General features: G+C 52.3%; 2 protein-coding genes across 3 annotated transcripts; one reads left to right on the top strand and one right to left on the bottom strand.

Annotated features, from left to right (window-relative positions):
- Positions 1 to 281: 281 nt before the first annotated feature.
- Positions 282 to 6,768, bottom strand: ARMC6 (armadillo repeat containing 6). 2 transcript variants are annotated; one of them, XM_058820959.1, is made up of 8 exons: positions 6,706 to 6,768; positions 6,093 to 6,249; positions 5,584 to 5,666; positions 4,143 to 4,737; positions 3,375 to 3,520; positions 2,476 to 2,607; positions 1,761 to 1,898; positions 282 to 1,442 (listed from the first exon to the last, which is right to left on the bottom strand). In XM_058820959.1, exons 2-8 carry the CDS (start codon positions 6,211 to 6,213, stop codon positions 1,230 to 1,232), a joined length of 1,428 nt encoding a protein of 475 aa, XP_058676942.1. In that variant the 5' UTR covers positions 6,214 to 6,249; positions 6,706 to 6,768; the 3' UTR covers positions 282 to 1,229. The 2 variants fall into 2 exon arrangements, with proteins under 2 accessions (XP_058676942.1, XP_058676941.1); XM_058820958.1 differs by lacking the exons at positions 282 to 1,442; positions 6,706 to 6,768 and adding an exon at positions 1,496 to 1,609 and having other exon boundaries at positions 6,093 to 6,362.
- SUGP2 (SURP and G-patch domain containing 2) lies at positions 6,212 to 20,572 on the top strand. The gene is made up of 13 exons (XM_058820957.1): positions 6,212 to 6,241; positions 7,417 to 7,528; positions 8,487 to 8,625; positions 8,686 to 10,088; positions 11,030 to 11,147; positions 12,275 to 12,587; positions 13,032 to 13,188; positions 13,833 to 13,944; positions 14,811 to 15,313; positions 16,579 to 16,643; positions 17,232 to 17,368; positions 18,879 to 18,999; positions 19,634 to 20,572. Exons 1-12 carry the CDS (start codon positions 6,212 to 6,214, stop codon positions 18,997 to 18,999), a joined length of 3,210 nt encoding a protein of 1,069 aa, XP_058676940.1. The 3' UTR covers positions 19,634 to 20,572.
- The last annotated feature ends 2,774 nt before the right edge of the window (positions 20,573 to 23,346 follow it).

The raw sequence follows: 23,346 nt of genomic DNA, 5'->3' as shown, positions 1-23,346 counted from the left end.
CAAAGGGGATGGAACTGAAATCCCGCGGGTTGGATTCTGCCCCAGCCCTTGGGAAGGAAATGAAATCCGGCAGGAATCCCCCGTTTGATCCCCCCCAGCCTTTGGAGCTGCTCTCCCACCCCAAACCCACCAGGAAGGCAAAGCTCGGGAGCCCCGGGCTGCCCCAAACCCACTGCCCTCAGTTCCCCCCAAAACCCCCCAAAGATGTCATTCTGCACCTTCTCCCCAGCTCTTGCCCCTCTGGGGCCCTTCCAGCCAGGCTCACAAAAAGAGCCACGCAGTCCTGCAAAGTTTGTGTGTTTTATAAGGTCACCATTTTTACAGAGAGCATCACATTAAAAACATCCACTCACAAAACTGGCAGCGGCACAGGAGGAAGGCTCAGCAGCAGAGCCTTGAGCTGAGGCTTCAGAGCCTTTCTGGCCCACAGAGCCCCAGCTCTGCCTCCGTCTGTGAGGTTCATTGCTCACTGCAATGAAACGTTCCTGGGTCCCGGGCAGTGCCAAGGGGTGACAAAGCCTGGGATGGGATTGCCAGTGGCACCAGCGCCTGCCTGGTCCACACCACTGCCAGTCTCTGCCCTGCTCCTCTCACTGAGGGAGAACGTGAACTTTCCTCCTGGATGCCAACAGTTCCTTTGGATGTCATCCCAAATCCTTACTTTGCCTTTTTTTTCTTTTCTTATTTTTTGTATTTTTTTGTTGTTTTTTTGTTTTTGTTTAAAACATTACGCTGGTGGAAAAATCCCAAACAAAGCAGCGACACAAGAGTGGGGTCAGCAGTAAAAGAACAGGGCAACGGGACAGAGAGAGCACATTCACAAACGCTGGGGCTCCTCCTGACGCAGCCCCTGAGTGGGGCACAAATGGAACCAGCAGCAAACCGGGCAGGACAGAGCCAGCCCTGCTGTCACCGGGGCACCGGAGCAGGGACAACAGCCCCGTCCTGCCTGGGGGAGCAGATCATCCTCGGCCATGAGACGATCCAGGCAATGACCACTACACAGAGCTGGTGTGCAGGCTGTGAATGCAGAAGCCGTTTCAGCTGCAGCTCCCCAGGTCCAAGTTCCCTGCAGCCTCCCCGGGCTGGGTTTGCTCCGTCGGGCAGGACCATCCATGGCAGACCCATCCATGGCAGACCCATCCAAGGCAGCTCCATCCAACGCCGCCTCCGCCAGGCCCGGGGGCTCGGGCACTCTGCACCCTCCCTGCTGCTGCTGCCAGGAGCCCTCACTGAGCCAGGCCGCCCCTCTGGCCCGTCCAGAGCTCCCGCAGCTCCACCTGGCAGCCCAGGTCCCTGAGCGCGGCCCTGGCCACGTCGTCGCAGTCGCGGTGGGCGGCGCGCGCCTCGGCGATCAGCACCTCGGCCCCCAGCGCCAGGATGGGCCCGCACAGCTCCCGGCTGCGCGACACCAGGTTCCGGATCAGCATGCACGCCTGCTTCTGGGGACGGACACACGGACACACGGACAGACAGACAGACAGACAGGGTCACTGGGGGCTGCAGGGAACAATGGGGCTCACAGCTCCCGGCTGCGCGACACCCAGTTCCGGATCAGCATGCACGCCTGCTTCTGGGGACGGACACACGGACACGGGGTCACCAGGGGCTGCAGGGAACCGTTGGGTCAGTGGGTGTTACAGGGAAGCCCAGAGGTCTCTGGGCTTTGCAGGCAAGCCCAGGGCTCAGAGGACTCCTGAGGACGCCCAGGGCTCAGAGGACAGCCCTGCCCGCCCCAGCCCGTGCTGTGAGGGACCCACCTGCACAGCCACCTCCCGTGGGTGAGCCTTCATGGCCTGCAGGGCAGCCAGGGCCCCGCCGCCCTCCACGATGACGCTGCAGTTCTCGGGCTTGCGCAGGGCCAGCACGCACAGGGCAGCGCAGCCCTGCTCGCAGATCTGCAAGCACAGGGAGCACTGAGTCAGCTCACTGCCTGCCCCCCTGCCCTGCAGCCAGGGAAAGCGGCCTTCCCTTCCTGGCAGGGCGCTTTTGGAGGGGTTTGAATTGTTTTGAAGCTTCTCCCGCTGCTCTGGCACGTAAAGCAAGGGGAGGGTTGGGATTGTGATCTTAGAGATATTTCCAACCTTGATAACTGTGTGTTTGCACACCAACCGCCATCCCCGCCATCCATCTCATTGAGGAATAAGAAAAATAAACACTACAAGGTGGAAAACCCCTAAATTCACACAAATATTGGATTCTGTGGCCAAGGTCAAGGTCTATGCACTGCTCAGCTGCACACACACATCCTGCAGCTCCAGCAGAGCTCCATCCCCACCCAGAGGGGCTCCCAGGGCTCTGGGGAGTACCTGAGGGTGCTCAGGGGGTACCTGAGGGTTGCCCAGGGGTCCTGAGGGTGCCCAGGGGGTACCTGAGGATGCCCAGGGGGTACCTGAGGATGCCCAGGGGGTACCTGAGGGTTGCCCAGGGGTCCTGAGGGTGCCCAGGTGGTTCCTGAGGGTGCTCAGGGGGTACCTGCGGGTTGCCCAGGTGGTGGCTGATGGCCAGCACGATGAGCTCGGTGGCCCCGGCGTCCACGAGGGCGTCCTTGACGTCGTCGTTGCCGGCCATGGCGCGGATGGCGCTGAGCACCTGCTTCACCACGTCCTGCCCGCGGGAACAGCAGCTCAGAGAGCAGCACAGAGCTGGGCAGCTCAGAGAGCAAAGCACAGCATCCCCATTCCACGAAAACGCCTGTGGTAATTATCAGCTACCAAAACTCTGCCCGCAGTCACTGCCCTGCTGCACAAGGGACCTTGGAAACCTCTGCCAGAGCATCACCGAGGCTGAAAAAACCAGACACCAACCTCTGGGACCTGAGCATCCAAATGCTTTGTTTAAAGTCTCTTTTTGGGGGAAAACCAAAACAATTCAGTGTCCCTGTCATATTTTCTGGAAAAATCCCTTTGCCAGGATTTCTCTCCTGGGAAGCTGAGAAGCCTCAGAGAAAAAGGAAAACAATAATCATCTCATTTGCTTCTCCTGTGTTTTGCTGCTTTGGAATGTGGTTTGGAGACTGTTTGGTTGGTTTCATGTAAATTGTTTTAACTTAATGACCAATCAAGGTCAGGCTGTGTCAGACGCTGGAAGGAGTCACGAGTTTTCATTCTCATTCTTTGTAGCCTTCTGTCTGCATCCCTTCTCTATTCTTTAGAACAGCATTCTTTAATATAACATATTCTAGCATCATGAAATAATAAACTAGCCTTCTAAGAACATGGAGTCAGATTCCTTCATTCCTCCTCCGTCTGGGGAACCCAGAAAGCACCACAGGCCGAGGCTCACCCACTGCCATGAGCCCCTTGCTGGGGATGAGATGCCCCCAGCCCAGCCCAGCCCAGCCCAGCCCAGCCCAGCGGCTCCCCGCTGCTCACAGCGTGCTCCATGCAGTCAGCCAGCAGAGTCACCATGAAATTCAAGCCCCCCAGGTCCACGATCTCCTGGCAGAACTCGTTCCTGACGGAGAGGCGGGAGAGGGTGGCGCAGAGCTCGCTGAGAACCGCAGAGTTATCCCTGAAGGCTGCGGAGGAGAGAGGGATGCAGTCATTACTGCACCATTAACGGGGTTTACTTTGGTTAATTACGCAGGGAACACTGCATTTTGTTCTATGTATTAAAGCAGGGGAGATGACACCTGCTCACTTTGTTCACAATGTCCTCTCTGGACCAGAGGCAGTGAGCAGAGACCAGAGGGCCCTGAGCCTGTAAAACTTCCTAAATACACTGAAAAACTGTTTTGATCATCTGACTGCCCCACAGGCTATCAGCAGCACCACAGTGGCACTTTCTGGCTCTCTCAGGGCACATTTCAGGGATAGAACTAAACCCCAGTTGAGTTACAAATTCTTTAATCACCTCCATGAATGAGCTTCAAGTTATGACAATGAGAGAAGAAATCAGAGAATGGGAGAAGAGAAATCATAAGGGATTCCTGAGACAATGGGAGAAGAAATCATGAGTGATTCCAGAGAAGAAACCACAAGTGATTCCTGATATAGTGAGAAGAAACCGCAAGTGATTCCTGAGATAGTGAGAAGAAACCACAAGTGATTCCTGAGAAGAAATCACAAGTGATTCCAGAGACAGTGAGAAGAAACCCCAGGTGCTCCCCACGAGGATCAGCATCCCCAGGTCCCTTTCACCTTTAGCAGCCTCGATGAGGACTCTCAGCCCGTCGTTCTCCAGCACGATCATCTTGGCGTGGTCGTGGGCGTGCCCGAAGGGCACTCGGATGTCATCGTCGAAGGTCATGACCCTGAGGGCCGAGGCGGCGGTCCTGACGAGCTCGGCGGCGCTGCCGCGCCGGGCGAGGGCCCCGGTGATGGCCCCGGTGATGGCCCCGGTGAGCGCGGGCAGCACGCCGCCCCGCACGAAGGCCTGCCTGTTGTGCTCGTGCTTGAGGCAGGCGTGGCGCACGCAGCGGATCCCGGCCAGCGTCAGCTCGGCGTCCCCGCGCCGCTCCCGCAGGCTCCGCAGCAGCAGCTCCCGCCCCGCCGCGTCCAGCAGGTCCGGCTGCCCGTCCAGCAGGGCGGCCAGCGCGGCCAGGGCCCGCAGCAGCAGCTCCCTGTCCCCCGCGGCCAGCCGGCAGGCCGACAGCACCGCGGCGTAGGCGCCGTGGCGGCCGGCCAGGCAGCGGAAGGCGAGCTGCTCCTTGCACTGCGCCGCCAGCGCCGCCAGCTGCTGCGGCAGCTGCGCCACGTCCTGCTCTGCCACGGCCCTGGCCAGGCTCTCCAGGGTCTGCGGGACACACCGAGGGTTAGTGCTGCACCTCAGCGTGCAGGGGGAAGAGCGGGGTGGGGGTTCTGGGGCTGGAACTCGGTCTGGGGTAAAGGGAGCGGTGGTTTATGGTGATCGGGATTCGCGCACACAGCCCCTGCCGGGACAGGGGCTCCCCGTGCCCGGGGTCTGGGGGACGCACCGAGGGTTAGTGCTGCACCTGAAGGGCTCAGGAGGAACAGCAGCGTGGGGGTTCTGAGGCTGGAAATCAGTTTGGAGTAATGGGAGCGGTGGTTTATGGTGATCGGGATTTGCGCACACAACCCCTGCAGGGACTGGGGCTCCCTGTGCCACCACTGCCACAGCTCCCCTGGGCACCAGAACCAGCTGAACTGGGTCTAACCAGCTCATCCCAGCTCTGCAAGTGTCCACAGCCAGGCTGGACAGAGCTTGGAGCAGCCTGGGCTAAGTGAGGCTGATCCCCACCGTGTCCCCAGCCCAGAGCCACCTCCTGTCACCCATGGGACACCTCCAGGGACGGGGACCCCAAACCTCCCTGGGCAGCCCTGAGCACCCTCCCCACGAGGAAATCCCTCCACATGTCCCACCTGAGCCTCCCCTGGCACACCCTGAGGCTGTTCCCTCCTGTCCTGCCCCAGGAGCAGAGCCTGAGCCCAGCTCACCTACACAGAGCCCTCCCTGCAAAGCGCAAGGTGCTCCTGGAATGTTTTATATTTGCAGAATAAATAGGATTAACTGCCTGAAGAGCTCCCAGAGAAATGGGGCAGAGACAGAAGTTGGCCTAGTATTTATGTTATTATTATTATATAACCCTGAGAGAGAGAGAGCAGCAATCTGTGCTCCTACCAGCAGGATTTGGTGCTTTTCCCTTTGCCCGTTCTCAGAGGCAGGAGGTCGTACAGCCTTCACAATATTGCTCAGGTCCACACCTAAAAGGGGAAATAAAACCAAGTTTAATACTGGTTCCAGGACAATTGGAGTCAAATAAACAGTATCAGTTCCAGTTCTAGGGAAAAGCTGCCAAGGTAACCACAGAGAACAAAGATGAACTTGTAAACATGCTGAAATGTTCAATTCTGACTGTAAGGCCAGATTCTGCCTGGAACAAAGCTAGATGTCAGTTGAGGGGGGCAAAAAGAAGGAATTTAATTTCACTGACCAAATTTTGCCTTCCAGCTTCCCTCTAAGCAGTTTTGCAGTCATAATTAATCCACAAAAGCAGGTCAGCATTAACGGTGTCTCTGCTCCATTTCACAAAGGCTCCTTTCCAATGCTGCACGACCCACCTCTGCCTGCGGGACTCCTTTAAACCCTGAGGATGTGTAAAAGAGCCCAGCCTGCAGAGTGCACGGTACCTTGGGCCTCGAACTGCAGCACGGCTTCTCTCACAGCCTCCTCGGGCTCCATCTCGAACTCGGTGATGTTCTCCTGCACCGCCTCATCGAACGTCTCCTGGGCGATCTGCTTGGAGCCCATGGTGCCGGCACGGGCTGGGGCCGCCTCGGTGTCCTGCTGCTGACAGAGGCACGGCTCGTTTGGTGTAAAACCTTCTCAATGCCTAAAACCTTTCAGCAGAGCCCGAGCAAGGGGCCGGTTCCTCCCGCAGACAAAGGCTCAGAACTCTGAATCAGATACCCGCTGCTCAAAGGCACGGCCGCTGTTTTAGTTAATGGGGAAAGGACAGCAGGGAAGAGGGATAAGGAGGCATTTCAGCAGCATTTCTGGATTTCCGTGGGGTTTCAGAGTTGCCACCGTGACGGGGCTCTCGCTGCAGCGCTGAGGGCACCGCGCCCGCTCACGGCCCCGGCCCTCAGCCCGCCCTGCCCTGCTTCCCCCGGGCCCCGGCGCATCCCACAGCCCTCAGCGGGCCCCGCAGCTCCCAGAGACGCGGAGAGAGCCCCGCAGGGAGGCGGCGGTGCCGGGGGAGCTCCGGGCGCACCCGCGGCCCCGCTGCCCCTCACGACCCACCTGGGCTCCCGCCGGCCGCCCCCGCCGCACAAAAGGCGAGGGCGGGACGGCCCCGCTCGGCCGCCGTACGTGCCCTCTGCGCGTGCGCCGCGGCCCCAATTCGCACCGCTCGCCCTCACGCCGAGCGAAAAAGAACGCGGAGGGCGGCAACGCGCACGCGCGCCGCTCCCACGCACGCGCAGTAGGCGCAGCGTGCCCGGGCGCGCCCGCAGGGCAGCGGCGGGTCCCTCAGAGCGGGAGGCCGCGGCCCGCTCCCCTCGCTCCCGTCCCGCTTACCGGCAGCGTCCCGCGCCCGCCCGCACGGCTCCGCGCAGCGCAGGCGCGGCGGGAGGGGGAGGGACGCGGGGGCGTGGTTAACGCGTGAGGAGGCGTGGCCCGTGCGGAAGAAAGGCGTGGTTATACCGGTGCGGGGGCGTGGCCTAGGGGGGCGTGTCCACCCGGTGTCTCCGGGAGGGGCGTGGCCATCAGCGGGAGGGGCGTGTCTACCGGGGAGGGGGCGTGGCCAGCGGGAGGCCCCGGTGTGGCGGGAGGCGGCGGCGGCGCCGGGGCCGCCTCGGTGAGGGCGGGCCGGGCTCGGGCTCCGGCTCCGGTTGCTCCTCCCGGCGCTGCGCGGGGGGCGGCGGGGAAGCGTGCGGCTCCCCTCAGGCTGCGCCTCCCCTCAGGCCGCGGCGGGAGCCCGGGCCCGCGGCAGGCCGTGCCCGGTACCGTGAGGGGAAGATGGCCTCTCGGAGGATCACCCGCGACTCGTTCGAGGCCGTGGTGCAGGACAAGGTGAAGCGGTACCGGAGCGGTGCCGCGGGGGATCCCGGCCATCGTTTCCCAGGTAGGAGAGCCGGGATGGCGGGAGCAGCCCGGCAGCGCCTGCCATTTATTGATTAATTAATTAATTAATTAATTTATTTATTGGCCTGGCGCCGCTGTTTTTCCACATCCGTTTTAATGGAAGAGGCAGCAGAACAGCTGGGCAAGGACTGGCACCGGAACGGGGATAAAAAATGGGAATTGAGACAAAGGAATTGTCTTCAGCATGGCAGAGCGGGTCCGGGTCCAGGCGGGTCTCCAGGGCTGCAGGATGGAATTCTGGTCATGGATTAGAAGTTAAATAAATGCAGGAGTGCCCTGGAAGCCTTTGGGTCTTTGTGCTTGGTGCTGTTTTTGGGGAAAAAAGCTCAAAGCAGGGCATTGACCTCATGAACGTAACGCAAATGGTGGTCCCGAGATTTGGGATGTAAAATGCCCAGCAAGACACTTGGGTTGCATTCCCAGGGATGGACATTCACAAGAGAGCTTTAAAATGAAGTCTGGCTATTTTTAGAGTTGCATGAGCCCCGAAGAAATCATTCATATTAAACACTTCTATTTTTTTTTCCAAGTATTCTTTACTTTCTGAATTGAACCTCTGGGACTGGGGAACAAGGGTCTTGGGTAATGAGAATTTCCTGCGGTAACGAGAGAATTGTGGTTGAGTTTGCAGAAAATCCGAGTTCCTGTCCAGCTGTGGAATGGGAATTCTGGGCTGGGTGGCGAGGTGGGGATTGGCCAAAGCTTGGATGTCTTTGACAATTTATAAATTCTGGGAAAGCTGAAAGTTCAGAGTTCTGGTGGGTTTTGTGTCTCAAGTAGAAGACCAAGATGAGAAGGAAAAATTTGGTTTGGAGGAGAACTTGAGCTCTTGAACTTAGGGATTGGAGTACGGGGATGGGAATGTGCTGACGTGGATTTCCCACAGAAATCTCCCCATTTTGACTCTTTTCACCCTCTGGTTTAATTCCTCTGCCCAGCTCCCTCCCGGCTGCCCCGGCCCCGCTACCACGAGAGCTTCCAGCACGACGGGCGCTTCCCTCCGGCCAACTGCCAGCACCAGGACTGGAGCCAGGAGCCCGGGGAGGATTACCCTGGGGAGAGCTGCCCCGGGGAGGAGTATCCAGGGGAGAACTACCCCGGGGAAAGCTACCCCGGGGAGGATTACCCCGGGCAGAGCTACCCCGGCCCTTCCTACCGCGCCGCCAGCCCCCTGCCCCGCAAGGAGAATTATTTCCACGGACGCTTCTCCCGCCCTGCGCCCCGGGAGCGGGAGTTTGGCCAGGATTACAGGAAATTCGGCCGTGCGGCCGCCCCCAGCAGGGAGTTTGGGCAGCGCCCCGCTCCCCACGGCCGGGAGTACGGGCAGCAGGAGTACCGGGATTACGGCCCCTCCTCGGATTGCTGGGAGCCCGGCGGGCGGCGCGCAGCGGGGTTCGGCTCCCCGGAGCTCCTGGGGGATTTCAGGTCCCCCGGGCTGATGGAGGAGGAGGAGTACGGCAGCGCGGGGGATCAGGAGCACGAGGCCGAGGACGGCGAGTTCCGGGCGCGCAGGGGAGGCACGGGCAGGGCGAGAGGGCTCAGGGGGAAGCGCCTCAGCAGGGGCGTGCTGAAGGCCAAGGTGTTCAAAGGAGACCTCAAAAGCCCCCTCAAGAAGTGGAGCGTGAAGAAGGCGCAGCCGGGCCTGGATCCCAAAGCTCTGGAGCAGCCTCTGGAAGTGGGTGAGCAGAGGCCGGGGCCCCTCCAGCAGCACCCCAAGCTGCCCCCGCACCCCGTGGCGCCCCAGAGAGCCGTCCTGAGGCTGCCAAAGCCCGCCCACGTCTTCAGGAGCCTCAGCCTCGACCCGGTGGACAAATCGGACATCTTCTCCACCTTCGGCATGGAGATCATCAGGTGGGCCGGGTTCCACGCCGTCCGCAGCGACGCCGAGTTCTCGCGGCTCTTCGGGGCCCTCTTCGAGCTGGAGACCGAGACCTGTGCCAAGATGCTGGCCTCCTTCAAGTGCTCCCTGAGGCCCGAGCACAGGGATTACTGCTTCTTCACCATCAAGAGCCTGCAGCACGCCGCCCTGAAAACGCCCAAGGTGGACAACGAGTTCCTGAACATGCTGCTGGACAAGGGCGCCGTGAAAACCAAGAACTGCTTCTTTGAGATCATCAAGCCCTTCGACAAGTACATCATGAGGCTGCAGGACCGCCTCCTCAAGGGGGTGACCCCTCTGCTGATGGCCTGCAACGCCTACGAGCTGAGCCTCAAAACCAACGGCTTCGGCAGCCCCCGGGAGATGGCCGGCGCCTTCGAGACCACCGTGTCCCTGTGCAGGAAATCCCTGGCCCTGCTGGGCCAGACCTTCGCCCTGGCCTCCGGCTTCAGGCAGGAGAAGATCCTGGAGGCCGTGGGGCTGCAGGAGATGGCCCCGGCGCCCACGGCCTTCCCCAACTTCGACGACTCCACGCTCTTTGGCAGGGAGTACATCGAGCACCTGAAGGCCTGGCTGGACAAGAGCGGCTGCCCCATCCAGATGAGACAGGCAGGGGCAGGAGCCGGGGAGCAGCTCCGAGCAGCCTCCCCCGAGGCCAGAGGTAACGGGCAGGGAGCTGCCCTGCAGCAGGGGCTTCGTTCCTGTGCTGTGCTCAGGGAGGGAACTCCTGACTCGGGAATCCCACTCAGGGAGGGAATAACAGGTGAATTCCAGGTGAATCCCACTCAGGGAGGGAATAACAGGTGAATTCCAGGTGAATCCCACTCAGGGAGGGAATAACAGGTGAATTCCAGGTGAATTCCAGTCAGGGAGGGAATTCCTGACTCGGGAATCCCAGGGGAGTCCCCACTCAGGGCTGGAATTCCAGGTGAATCCCAGTCAGGGAGTCTGTGGGAGTTTTTGTGGTGAAATTGTGTCCTTTCTTCTCCTTCTCTCTTAAATCCAAGATTTTCACCCCAATTTCACCACCTCAAGGCAGGGAAACCAGGACCAACCTCTAACTGCCTTAATTGCAGAGTAAATATTTGCATGTATGCAAATCTGGGGATGTCACCATCACCACTTTAATCAGATCCACGTGCATTCCCTTGGAGGTGTTCAAATCCCATCGCTGAGCTGGGCCAGTGTTTCCTCCTGCCTAAAACATTCCTAATTCGTCCTTTTTTCCCTAAAAACCTATTTTTTCCCTAAAAACCTGTTTTTTCCTTGAGCCTCAGATCCCTTCTCAGGGAGGTTTTGCAGCACTGGCACCAAATGGTTGAAAATTTCTCACCCAGCCCTCAGAGCAGCATTCCAATAAACTGATTTTCCACCAAAACTCCTTTTGCTGCAGTAAGAAATTGCCTTTTTAAGGATGATTCCACTCGCCTGGCATGGCTGTGGACGTGTTTTTTAAACCAGGGTGTTTTTAATAAATAATAAAGTTTTGCTGCTTTTTTTTTTTTTTTTTTTTTTTTTTTTTTTTTTTTGCGATTTATAGATATATTTATTGTATATTTATTTATGTGGGGGGTTTTTGATGGGATTTCTTTCTCCCCACAGCCCCCCAGCGAGCTGACAGGAGGGTTCTGGATACCATTGAGCAGCTGGTGAGCAGCATCGTGGCAGGAACTTTGTCTGCCAAGGACAGGAATGCCCAGAAAAACTCTCCTGAATACTGGTGGGTGTGTGGGACCCGGCTGGCAAATTCGGGTTAAATTCATTAAAACTTCAGCCCTTCACTCCGTGGGAATGATCAAAGCCTGTTGTATATTTTTTTAGGCTTTTTAAATTTTTTAGGGGTTTTTAATTTTTTTTTTTTTTTTTTTTTTTTTTTTAGGGGGGAAATGTTTTCCTGCTATTAATTATCCCTGGAAATGCTCCTGGTGTTTGTGTTGTTGCTTTTGATGTGTCAATAATGGCTCTTTGTGATCCAAATTCAAGGTGTTCAAAGGAATTTGCATTTTAGGAGCAAATTCCTTTGCTTTTAGGAGCAAATGATGGAGACACCCAGCGAGGTGCCAGGGTTTAGAATTGCAGGGAAAACTGGAATTTGGAAAAGGGGGAGCTGAGGCTCCTCCAGGTGTGTGAGCTGATGAACTCCTGTCGATTATTTATTCCCTTGATCCCAGAAAAACCTGCTCAGCCTCATGCTGAACACCTGGAACAAACAAATGAACTGGAATGCTGAGGGGGTTTTGCTTCAAAAATGGAGATTTTGAGCTGAATTTTCCTATTTCTAAGTTTCTCAGGTTCCTGGGTGATGAGGAGTACAAATATCACAGTAAAAAATTGAGATTTTCAACAGATCCCTCATTTTTTTTGTGTTTCTGAGGTTCCTGTGCGATGAGGAGAGCCTGGAGTACAAATACTACAGGTTGAGACTGTAAATATTGAGATTTTAATCAGGTTTCTCCTTTGTTTTCTGTTTCTTAGGTTCCTGTCCGAGGAGGAGAGCCTGGAGTACAAATACCACAGTAAAAAATGGAGATTTTGAGCTGATTTCTCCATTTTTTGTGTGTTTCTCAGGTTCCTGTCCGAGGAGGGCAGCCTGGAGTACAAGTACTACAGTAAAATATGGATATTTTGAGCTGATTTCTCCATTTTTTGTGTGTTTCTCAGGTTCCTGTCCGAGGAGGACAGCCTGGAGTACAAGTACCACAGTAAAATATGGATATTTTGAGCTGATTTCTCCATTTTTTGTGTGTTTCTCAGGTTCCTGTCCTAGGAGGACAGCCTGGAGTACAAGTACCACAGTAAAATATGGATATTTTGAGCTGATTTCTCCATTTTTTGTGTGTTTCTCAGGTTCCTGTCCGAGGAGGACAGCCTGGAGTACAAGTACTACCGGCTGAGGCTGTCGGAGGTGCAGAGGAGCAGCCTGGCAGGGGAGGCAGCAGCCCCCGAGGCCCTGAGGGCCATGCTCTATGCCAGGAGGGTGGCCAGCATCAAAAGGAGACTTTTCAAGAGGAAAAAACCACCTGGGCTTGTCCCTGCCCGTGCCAGGAGGGTGAGGAGGGCGAGCACTGGCACCCAGACCCTGCTGTCGGCGGGCACGGGAGTGAAACACCCTGAGCAACATCTGTCAGCTGGCACGGGAGTGAAATGTTCAGACAGAAATGTTCCAGCTGGCAGAGGAATGAAACACCCAGACAAAAATGTTCCAGTGGGCACAGGAGTGAAACACCCAAACCAAAATCTGTCAGCTGGCACAGGAGTGAAACAGCCAGAGCAAAATGTTCCAGCTGGCACAGGGCTGGAACAGCCAGACAGAAATGTTCCAGCTGGCACAGGGCTGGAACAGCCAGACCAAAACCTTGCAGCTGGCACAGGAGTGAAACAGCCAGAGCAAAATCTGTCACCTGGCACAGGGCTGGAGCAGCCAAACCAGAATCTGTCAGCTGGCACAGGAACGAAACACCCTGACCAAAATGTGCCACCTGGCACAGGGCTGGAGCAGCCACGCCAAAACCTTGCAGCTGGCACAGGAATGAAACAGCCAGAGCAGAACCTCGCAGCTGGCACGGGGCTGGAACACCCACACCAAAACATTCCAGGTGCAGAGCTTGGCCTGGCCCAGCCTGGCCCCGGTGCCACCTGTGCCCCACAAGGTGCCAGCAGCAGCTGCCAGGTGCCCGTGGCAGCAGAGGGAAGAGCAGATCCTGAGGGTTTGGCAGCAGATCCTGAGCTCCTCCCAGCGCTGGGATCACAGTTTGCTGATGGTGAGTGCGGCCTTGGGGCTGGGTTTGGGGTTTTAATTATGGCAGGGAAAAAATTAACTGACATGGGGTTGGATTGGGAATGTTAAATTATATCCAGGAAAAGCAAACAGGGGTTGGATTGGGAATTTCAGTTATAGCAGGGGAAAACAAACAGGAATTTTGGGAATATTAAATTCTGTACAGGAAAACAAGCAGGGGTTAGATTGGGAATTGAAATTGTAGCAGGGAAAGAAGTAACTAATGTGGGGTTGGATTGGGAATTTTTAATTATAGCAGGGGAAAACAAAAACAAAAGAAAAACAAAACAAAAAATTTTGGGAATATTAAATTGTGTCCAGGGAAAACTAACATGGGGTTAGATGGAGAATTTAAATTATAGCAGGGAAAAAACTGACGCAGGGTTAGAGCTGGGATGTTACATTATAGCAGGAAAACCAACAGGGCTACGTTGGGAATTTTGAATTACAGCAGGGAAAACAGACCGGGGTGAGATTGGGAATTTCAAACCGTGTCCAGGAAATAACCCAAGCTGCAACCCACACACAAATTCCTGCTGGAAGCCCCAAACCCCATTTCCGTGACCCTGAATTTTGAAGCCCTCAGCTTTGCTGCCCCGTTTCACCAGAGCACTTTGCTCCTTGCAGTGGATGCCAAAACCATGGAGACTGCAGAGAAGCTGGCCAGGTTTGTGGCTCAGGTAGGGCCGGAGATTGAGCAGTTCAGCATTGACAACAGTGCAGACAACCCCGAGCTCTGGTGAGTCCCAGCTCCTGCTCCCTCCCGTCCCTGCCCACATCCCTGCCCTGCCCTTGGGGCTTTAGGAGCACAGGAACTGGGGGCAGCGCCCCAGCACCTCCGTCGATGCTGAATATCTGAAATGTCTCAGGGAAAAAAACCCATTTATGCATAAACGTATTGATTTCTGATCATCAACTTGGTTTATTTTTGAGCCTAATCACCAGCCTGAACCCTGAAACTGGGAATCCTCAAGATGATTCCAATGGATTCATTTGACCTTCATTTCCTTGGATTTTTGACCTTCTATCCCCTGGATTTTTCACCTTATTTCTCTGTCTCTTTGACCTTGTTTCCCCTGCATTCTTGACTTTATCTTCCCTGGATTTTTTGCCTTATCTTCCTGGATTTTTGATATTGTTTCCGTGGATTTTTGACCTTATTTCCCCTGCATTTTTGAACTTGTCTCCCCTGGATTTTTGATATTGTTTCCATGGATTTTTGACCATATTTCCCCCTGAACTTTGACCATATTTCCCTGGATTTTTGACCTTATTTTCCCCTGGACTTTTGACCTTATTACCCCTGGATTTTTCACCTTATTACTCCTGGATTTTTTACTTTATTTTCCCCTGCACTTTGACCATTTTTTACCTTATATTCCCCTGCATTTTTGACGTTATTTCCCTGAACTTTTTCCCTTATCACCCCTCATTTTTTTCCCCATGCATTTTTCCCCTTTTTCCCCCCTCATTTTTCCCCTTATCCCCCCTCATTTTTCCCCTTTTCCCCCTCATATTTCCCCTTTTCCCCCCTGCATTTTCCCCCCTCATTTTCCCCCTTTTCCCCCCTCATTTCCATTCCTCACCACCCATTCCTCCCCCCAGGTTCCTGCAGGACCAAACCAGCCCCGCCTTCAAATTCTACCGCATGAAAGTCCTGGAGCTGTGTCCCTCCATCACCTTCAGCCCCGAGGCTGCCGAGGCTGCCCGAGCTGCGGGGACAGCCCTGGACACCGAGGAGGACGACGAGGAAGAGGAGGAGGAAGAGGAAGAAGAAGAGGAGGAAGAAGAAGAAGAAGAGGAAGAAGCAGAGTTTGAACCCTCCCAAGCTGATGAGGAGGATGAGGATGATGAGGAGGCCGTGGCAGCAGGTAGAAGGGTGACAGAGCTAGAGGAAGAAGTGGTGTCCGTGGCAGGAGAGGAGGTGTCAGGAGGTGACGTGCAGCCCCGCGGCCGCTCTGACGGCGCTGTCCCAACTCTGTCGACACAGGCACCCCCCGGCCCGGGCCCCGGCGCGCGCTTCCCCCGCAAACGCGTCAGCTCCAAGTCGCTGAGGGTGGGCCTGATCCCGGCCCCAAAAAGGATCTGCCTCGTCCAGGAGCCCAAAGGTGGGTCGGCGCCGAAAGGGTTAAATTTTATTGTAAAATAGAGGAGGATTTGGGGAAAAAATCCCCGTTCTTTAGGTGTTGTGGCTTTCAAACGCGTCAGCTCCAAGTCGCTGAGGGTGGGCCTGATCCCGGCCCCAAAAAGGATCTGCCTCGTCCAGGAGCCCAAAGGTGGGTTGGCACTGAAAGGGTTAAATTCTGTATGGAAAAAAAGGGGATTTGGGCAAAAACACCCGTTCTTTAGGTGTTGTTCCTCTAAAATGGGGCATTTATCCAATATGAAACTCAGCTCCAAGTCGCTGAGGGTGGGCCTGATCCCGGCCCCCAAGCGGATCTGCCTCATCCAGGAGCCCAAAGGTGGGTTGGCAGTGAAAGGGTTAAGTTCTGTATGGAGAAAAAGGGGATTTGGGCATAAATCCCCATTCTTTAGGTGTTTTGCTGCTTTAAAAATGGGATTATTTAATGCAAGCAGGTCAGCTCCAAGTCGCTGAGGGTGGGCCCGATCCCGGCCCCCAAGCGGATCTGCCTCATCCAGGAGCCCAAAGGTGGGTTGGCACTCAAAGGGTTACATTTTATAGTAAAAGAGAGGAGGATTTGGGCAAAAACTTCTGATTTTGGAGGTATTTTGTCACTTAAAAAATGGCATTTCTCCGATACAAAACTCAGCTCCCAGTCCCTGAAGGTTGGGGTGATCCCGGCCCCCCAAAAGGATCTGAGCTCAAAGGTCGGTGGGCACTGAAAGGGTTAAATTTTATACTGGCATAAATGAGGATTTGGGTAAAAAAATCTGATTTTTTAGGTGTTTTGTCACTTAAAAAATTGTGTTTTTCGGTACAAAGATGAGCACAAAATTCACTTTAAATCTTCATTAAAGTGGCAAAGAATAGAACAGCCCAAAGGTCAGTGGGCACCGAAATATTTCAGAAAATAATTTGGGCAAAAATCCTGATTTTTCAGGTATTTTGTCACTTAAAAAATTGTATTTTTTGATACAAAAATGAGCACAAAATTCACTTTAAAAGGAGAAGCTGAAGAAATCATTTGTTATGGGCCAATATATTTCTATTTAATTGAGGCTATATTGATTTCTTTCATTAATTCTGATCTTTTTTATTGCTCTAATTTTTCTTATTGCTTCTGTTTTAGGTCCAGGCTTGATATGGAATTTTTCGAGGATTTTTAGCTGTGGTTTAGAGGAAAAAAGTTGAATTTTTTTACTAAAATAATTTGAATTTCCAGCTGAACTTTGTGGGTTTTTTGCCTTGCAGTGCATGAACCTGTCAGGATTGCTTATGACAGACCCCGGGGCTGCCCTGTCACAAAGAAAAAAAAGGTAAAAAATTCACATTTCTGCCACCAAATCCCGCCAGAAATGAGAAATGGTTTGGGAAAAAAACAATGTGGAAAGAAGGAAAATAATTTTTAAAATTTTATTTTAAAATTCCTTTTAAAGAAGGAAATTACTGTGAGGAAGTTCCTTTAAAAATTCCTTTGAATTAAGGAAAATTCCTTTAAAAAATTCAATTTACACTGGTCTGGATGGGAATTTCACACATTTTACCACCCTAATAAATTCCTTTATTTTTAAAGTTTTTTCCCATTTTCCCTCATTTTCCCCAGAAGAGGCTGAGCCCCAGAAACTTAAAAGTTCCTTTAAAAATTCCTTAAACAATAAGAAAATTCCTTTAAAAATCTCATTTAAGAGAAGAAAATTCCTTTTAAAAAAATCCTTTTAAAATTCCTTTAAATGAACGAGAATTCCTTTAAAATCTCATTTAAAATAAGGAATTTCCTTTAAAAAAATTCAATTTACGCCGGTGCGGATGGGAATTTCACCCTGATAAATTTTATATTTTTTTCCCCCATTTCACCCCAATAAATGTTAATATTTTTTCCCCCATTTTTCCCCGTGTTCTTGCAGAAGCCCAGGGCGCTGGAGGTGCCCCAGAAGAGGCTGAGCCCCAGGAACGTGGGGTTCCAGATGCTGCAGAGGATGGGCTGGCAGGAGGGGCACGGGCTGGGCACGCGCGGCCGCGGCATCCGCGAGCCCCTGCACCTGTAAGGGGGGAAATGGGGATTTATGGGGGGAAATAGGGGCTTGAATGGGGGAAAATAGGGGGATTTATGGGGGAAAATAGGGGGCTTTAATGGGGAAAAATAGGGGCATTTATAGGGGGAAAAATAGGAGTTTTAATGGGGGAAAATAGGGGGATTTATGGGGGAAAATAGGGGCATTTATGGGGGAAAAATAAGGGTTTTAATGGGGGAAAATAGGGGGATTTATAGGGGAAAATAGGGGCTTGAATGGGGGAAAAATGGGGATTTATGGGGGAAAATATGGGTTTGAATGGGGGAAAATAGGGGCATTTATAGGGGGAAAATAGGGGCTTGAATGGGGGAAAAGTGGGGATTTATGGGGGAAAATAGGGGGTTTAATGGGGGAAAATAGGGGGATTTATAGGGGGAAAATAGGGGCATTTATAGGGGGAAAATAGGGGCGTTTATGGGGGAAAAATAGGGGTTTGAATGGGGGAAAATAGGGGCGTTTATAGGGGGAAAATAGGGGCATTTATGGGGGAAAAATAGGAGTTTTAATGGGGGAAAATAGGGGGATTTATGGGGGAAAATAGGGGCATTTATGGGGGAAAAATAAGGGTTTTAATGGGGGAAAATAGGGGGATTTATAGGGGAAAATAAGGGGTTTTAATGGGGGAAAATAGGGGGATTTATAGGGGAAAATAGGGGCATTTATGGGGGAAAAATAAGGGTTTTAATGGGGGGAAAATAGAGGGAAAATAGGGGGATTTATAGGGGAAAAATAGGGGTTAAAATGGGGGTTTTAATGGGGGAAAATGGGGGCAATTATATGGGAAAATAGGAGTTTTAATGGGGGAAAATAAGGGGATTTATGGGGGAAAATAGGGGGTTTAATGGGGGAAAATAGGGGGATTTATAGGGGAAAAATAGGGGGTTTTAAGGGGGAAAATAGGGGGATAAATAGGGGGATTTATGGAGGAAAATAAGGGGGTTTTAATGGGGAAATAGGGGATTTTAATGGGGGGAAAATAAGAGTTTTAGTGTGGGAAATTTAGAGCTTTTAATAGGGGAAATAGAGGTTTTAATAGGGGAAAATAAGGGGTTTTTAATAGAGGACATAAGGGTTTTTAATAGGGGAAATTCATTATTTTAATGAGGGAATTAAGAGTTTTTAATGGGGGAAAATAGAGGTTTAATATGGGAAATTCCCTGAATTCCCATAAAATTCCCCTTTATCCAGAATTCTTTGCCATTCCCTGACCCCTCCTCAAATCCCAAAATCAAGATATTTCCACAGAAAACCAAACCTAAACTTAAAACTTATTCCACAATTCCCTCTCCCACCTGATTTTTTTCCCACAAAATCCCGTTTTTCAACTGGGAATTCACCTTCTAATGGCAATTGAGGGGAAAACATTAAAATAATTCTAAATAATTCTAAATAATTGGCTGCACCAGGCACCGAGTGGTGCGAAATGGATTGAAAAAAATCAGATTTTTTGGTTCTAATTTGTGACATTTTCTTCCCCAGGGGTGCAACCTCAGCTGGGGAGGGTTTGGGAGTGGCAGGGGAGGAAAACCAAGAAGATGCTTTTGACATTTTCCGCCAGAGGATGATCCAGATGTACAGACAGAAAAGGGCAAACAAATAGGTGAGTGCCAAACTCATCCAAAAAATTGGCTTTTACACCCAAATTCTCCCTTTTCCTGCAATTCTGGGGGAGTTCTGGTGGGGTCTGGGTGCCCTGGAGGCGCCGAGTGAGCCCAAAACTTTAATTTCTGGAGGTTTCTCTGATTTTTGACATTCTGGAGGTGCTGAGAGACCCCAAAATCTTCATTTGTTGGGAGTTTTTCGGATTTCTGAGAATCTTTTTTTCTCTCTTTTCCCCCTTTTTCCCCTCTTTTTTCTTTTCTTTCTCTCTCTCTCCCTTTTTTTTTCTGTTTCTCCCTCTGTTTCCTCTATTTTTACCCTTTTTCCCTCTCTTTTTTTTTTCTCTTTCCCCTCCTTTTTTCCCTCTTTTTTTTTCCATTATTTCCCTCTCTTTCTCTCTTTTCCCCCTCCTTTTTTTCCCTCTTTATTTTTCTTTGTTTTGCCCTCTCTTTTTCCCCCCTTTTTGCCCCTTTTTCCCCTCTTTTTCTCTCTTTTTTCCCCCTTTTTCTCTCTCTTTCTCTCTTTTCCCCCTCCTTTTTTTTTTTTTTTTCTCTTTACTTTTCTTTGTTTCCCCCTCTTTTTTCCCTTTTTTCTCTCTTTTTCCCCCATTTTTCTCTCTGTTTCTCTCATTCCAGCTCCAGGCTCTCTTCCATGAAGACCCCCGGGCCCCCTCCCCTCCCTCCCGCGCTGTCTCTGCTGCGTTTGCTCCGGTTTGCCTGGGATCCACCCAAAATTCACATTTCACACCCCAGACTCTGGATTTTCCGCCCCAAATTTCACATTTTCCTCCCCAAATTCTGGATTTTCCACCCCAAATTTCAGATCTTCCCTGGAATTCCACCCCAGGTTCCCTCCTTTCCGTCCCAAGAGATGGAAAACGAGGATTTTCCCCCATTTTGGTGTCAGTAACGCTTTGGTAGAAACGTTCAACCCAATAAATGTGGGGCTGGACAATTCCTGCTGCCTGTGACGCTGAATTTGGATTTCTGTTGTGGCTTTGGCCCTTTGGAGGAGATATGCATTTTTATTTTAATTTATTTATTTTGGTTTTGCTGGAATTCGGAATTCCTCTGGGTGCAGAGCAGGATTTTGGGGTCAAAATCCATTTTTGGGCTGGGATTCCTCACCAAAAACTGGAATTATTTCCCAAAAATCAACGTACGACTTTTTGTTTTTTTCCTCTTGACCTCCCACTCTACTTCCAGCTTTTATTTTACCCAAATAAATCCTCAAAAATCCAAATATTCTCCTTTTGGCTTCTCCCTACCCTAATTAAAACAAAATTTGAAATTAATTTGAATTTTGAATCCTGCATATCTCAGAGCTGAGTGGCCAAGCACAACCCGAGGTGAGTTTGAGCAATAAAATACCTGAAAATCAGAATAAAACACCTGGAAAATCAGAATAAAACATCTGGAAAAATCAGAATAAAAGACCTGGAAAATCAGAATAAAACGCCTGGAAAAATCAGAATAAAACACCTGAAAATCAGAATAGAACACTCAAAAAATCAGAATATGCTGAAACCACCTGGGGTTTTTCTGAAATAAAATCCAATTTTGGGGTTTTTTGGTGACCAGTTTTGGGGTTTTTGTTCCGTTTGGGGCTGGGACTGTTGGAGTTCTCTGTGCCAATAAAATTCTGGTGTTGGACATTCGGTGTTGGGATTTTGGTGTTGGTTTGGGGTCTGGGGATTTGGAATTTGGGATTTCGAGTTTTGGAGTTTGGGGTTTTGGGGTTTGGAATTTCAGGGTTTGGCATTTGAGATTTGAGATTTGGAATTTTTGGGGTTTGAGATTTGGGGGTTCCTGACCCCTGTGGGGTCAGGGCCGGGTTGGGGTGGGAGGGACCTCAAAGCTAATCTGGGGACACCTTGGGGACATCCTTGGGGACACTTTGGGGACACTTTGGGGACATCCTTGGGGACAGCCTGGGGACACTTTCTGCCATCCCAGGTGGCTCCAGCCGTGTCCCTGTCTGGTGTCCCTGTCCCTTTCCTGTCCCCATCCCTGTCCCCTCTGTCTGTCCCTCTGTCCCTTTCCCCATCCCTGTCCCCTCTGTCCCTCTGTCTGTCCCTCTCTCTCTTTGTCCCCTGTCCCCTTTCTCCCTGTCCCTTTCCTGTCCCCATCCCTGTCCCCATCCCTGTCCCTCTCTCTGTCCCTCTGTCTGTCCCTGTCCCCCCCCAAGTAGGGCAGACCCTCCTGCCCCGCCCCTTTCCTGCTCAGAGCTCTCATTAATGACCTGCCCCAATTAAGCCGGGCTAATTGCCTGGGCTGGGCTGGAACTGGGGGAGGAGCGGCTGCACCTCCTGCTGCCACAAATGCCAGATGTGGGCCCTGAAATTCCAGATGTTGGCTCCGGAATGCCGAATGTTGCCCCTGAAATTCCAGATGTTGGCTCCGGAATTCCGAATGTTGCCCCTGAAATTCCAGATGTTGGCTCCGGAATTCCGAATGTTGCCCCTGAAATTCCAGATGTTGGCTCCGGAATTCCGAATATGGGCTCCGGAACTCCAGGCGTCGGCTCTGGAATTAGAAATGTCGGCCATGGAATTCCAAGTGTTGGCTCTGGAATTACGAATATTGGCTCTAAAAATTGCAAATATTGGCTCTGGAATTCCAAATCTTTCATGTAAAACTGCTGGTCTTGGGAGTAATTATTGATGAAAAATATAAATACCCTCATTAGCAGCGTCATTAACATAAATTCAGTGTGGACACATTCGTGTGTTCGATATTAACGGACACAGCAGTATTTTATATTAACGGGATTGATCAATAACTCCTTAAAAACTCCTGGAATTCAAGGTTTTGTAACCTGCTAGAGCACACCAGGGTAAAACCGGGATTGCAGCGGCCTCAGGGGCACGGGGAGCCTTTAATGAGCTGCTTAAAACAGAAAATGAAAGGTGAATTTGGGTATTTTTAGTGCTGAAGGATGAACTTCTGTCCTTGGGAACAGAAAAGTGGCTCAGGGGCCGTTCTGGAGAGGAATTCTGAGCAGGTGTGGGGGGAAAAAAAGGAATTTTGGGGTTAAAAGCAGCAGATCTTGGGGTTTATTGAGTTCTTGTGCTCTAGGAGGAGATGGGGGGGTCCCTGCAGGAGGTTAAATTTCAGTGGTTTACATTGAAACGCTCAAACTTTTATATTTAATACTAAAATAACACTAAATACTAAAATAACAATAAATACTATTTCTACTCAACATTGTCAGTGTTTAACTCAGACGAAGTGACAGAGGGTGAGGGGAAATCCAGCATCAAATGGAGATTTTCTGTTTGGTTTCAAACAAACTCAGAATGGGAGGGGACAAGGGACAGGGTGGGGACAGGGACAAGGGACACAGATGGGGACAGGGTGGGGACAGGGGTGGGGACACCGGGGCCAGGGGTGACACCTGGCACAGGGAAAACAGCGCAGGATGGGGAGGAGGGAAAGGCTGAGTATGAGCAGGGGGGGATTCACACCTGGGTTATCACACCTGAGCTATCACACCCTGGTTATCACACCTGAGCTATCACACCCGGGTTATCACACTGGGTTATCACACCTGAGCTATCACACCCGGGTTATCTCACTTAGGATATCACACATGTGTTATCACACCTTGGTTATCACATCTCAGTTATCACACTTGGGTTATAACACCTGGGTTATCTCACTCAGGATATCACATTTGGGTTATCACACCCAAGTTATCATCACTTGTGTTATCACACCTGTGTTATCACACTCAGGATATCACACTGTCACACTTGTGTTATCACACTGGGTTATCACACCAGGGTTATCATCACTGGGTTATCACACCTGAGTTACCTCACTCAGGATATCACATTTGGGTTATCACACCCCGGTTATCACTCCTGTGTTATCACACCCGTGTTATCAGTCTGGGTTATCACTCAGGTTATCACACCCGTGTTGGTGCTGCCAGGGTGGAATTCTGAATTCCAGAGGCGGGGGGCTTTTGACACTTCCAGGGCTCAGAGCCGCGGTCCCGGCCGGCGGTGGCCCCGAGGGTGGCCCCGATCTCCTGTCCCGGCAGGCGGTGCCGCACCCGCCGCCAATAAAGTCGGGAGAAGAAAAGCGGCCAAACGTGAGCGGGACGGGGCGGCGGGAGCGGGGAGGGACCGGGTAGGGGGCGGACAGGGAGCGGCAGGGACCGGGAGCGGGCAGGAGCGGCAGGACCAGGTAGGACCGAACAAGGAGCGGCAGGGAGCGGGCAGGAGGGACAGGGAGCGGGCAGGGATCAGGTAAGGACCGGGCAGGGACCGGGAGAGGGCAGCGAAGAGCTCGGGCCGGCCGGGCTCGGGGCAAGGCTCGGGGCGGGGGGAGGAACGGCTCGG

Source organism: Ammospiza caudacuta, chromosome 28, assembly GCF_027887145.1.
Source record: "Ammospiza caudacuta isolate bAmmCau1 chromosome 28, bAmmCau1.pri, whole genome shotgun sequence".
Classification (NCBI taxonomy): Eukaryota; Metazoa; Chordata; class Aves; order Passeriformes; family Passerellidae; genus Ammospiza; species Ammospiza caudacuta.
This window is presented reverse-complemented; position numbering and strand designations above follow the sequence as displayed.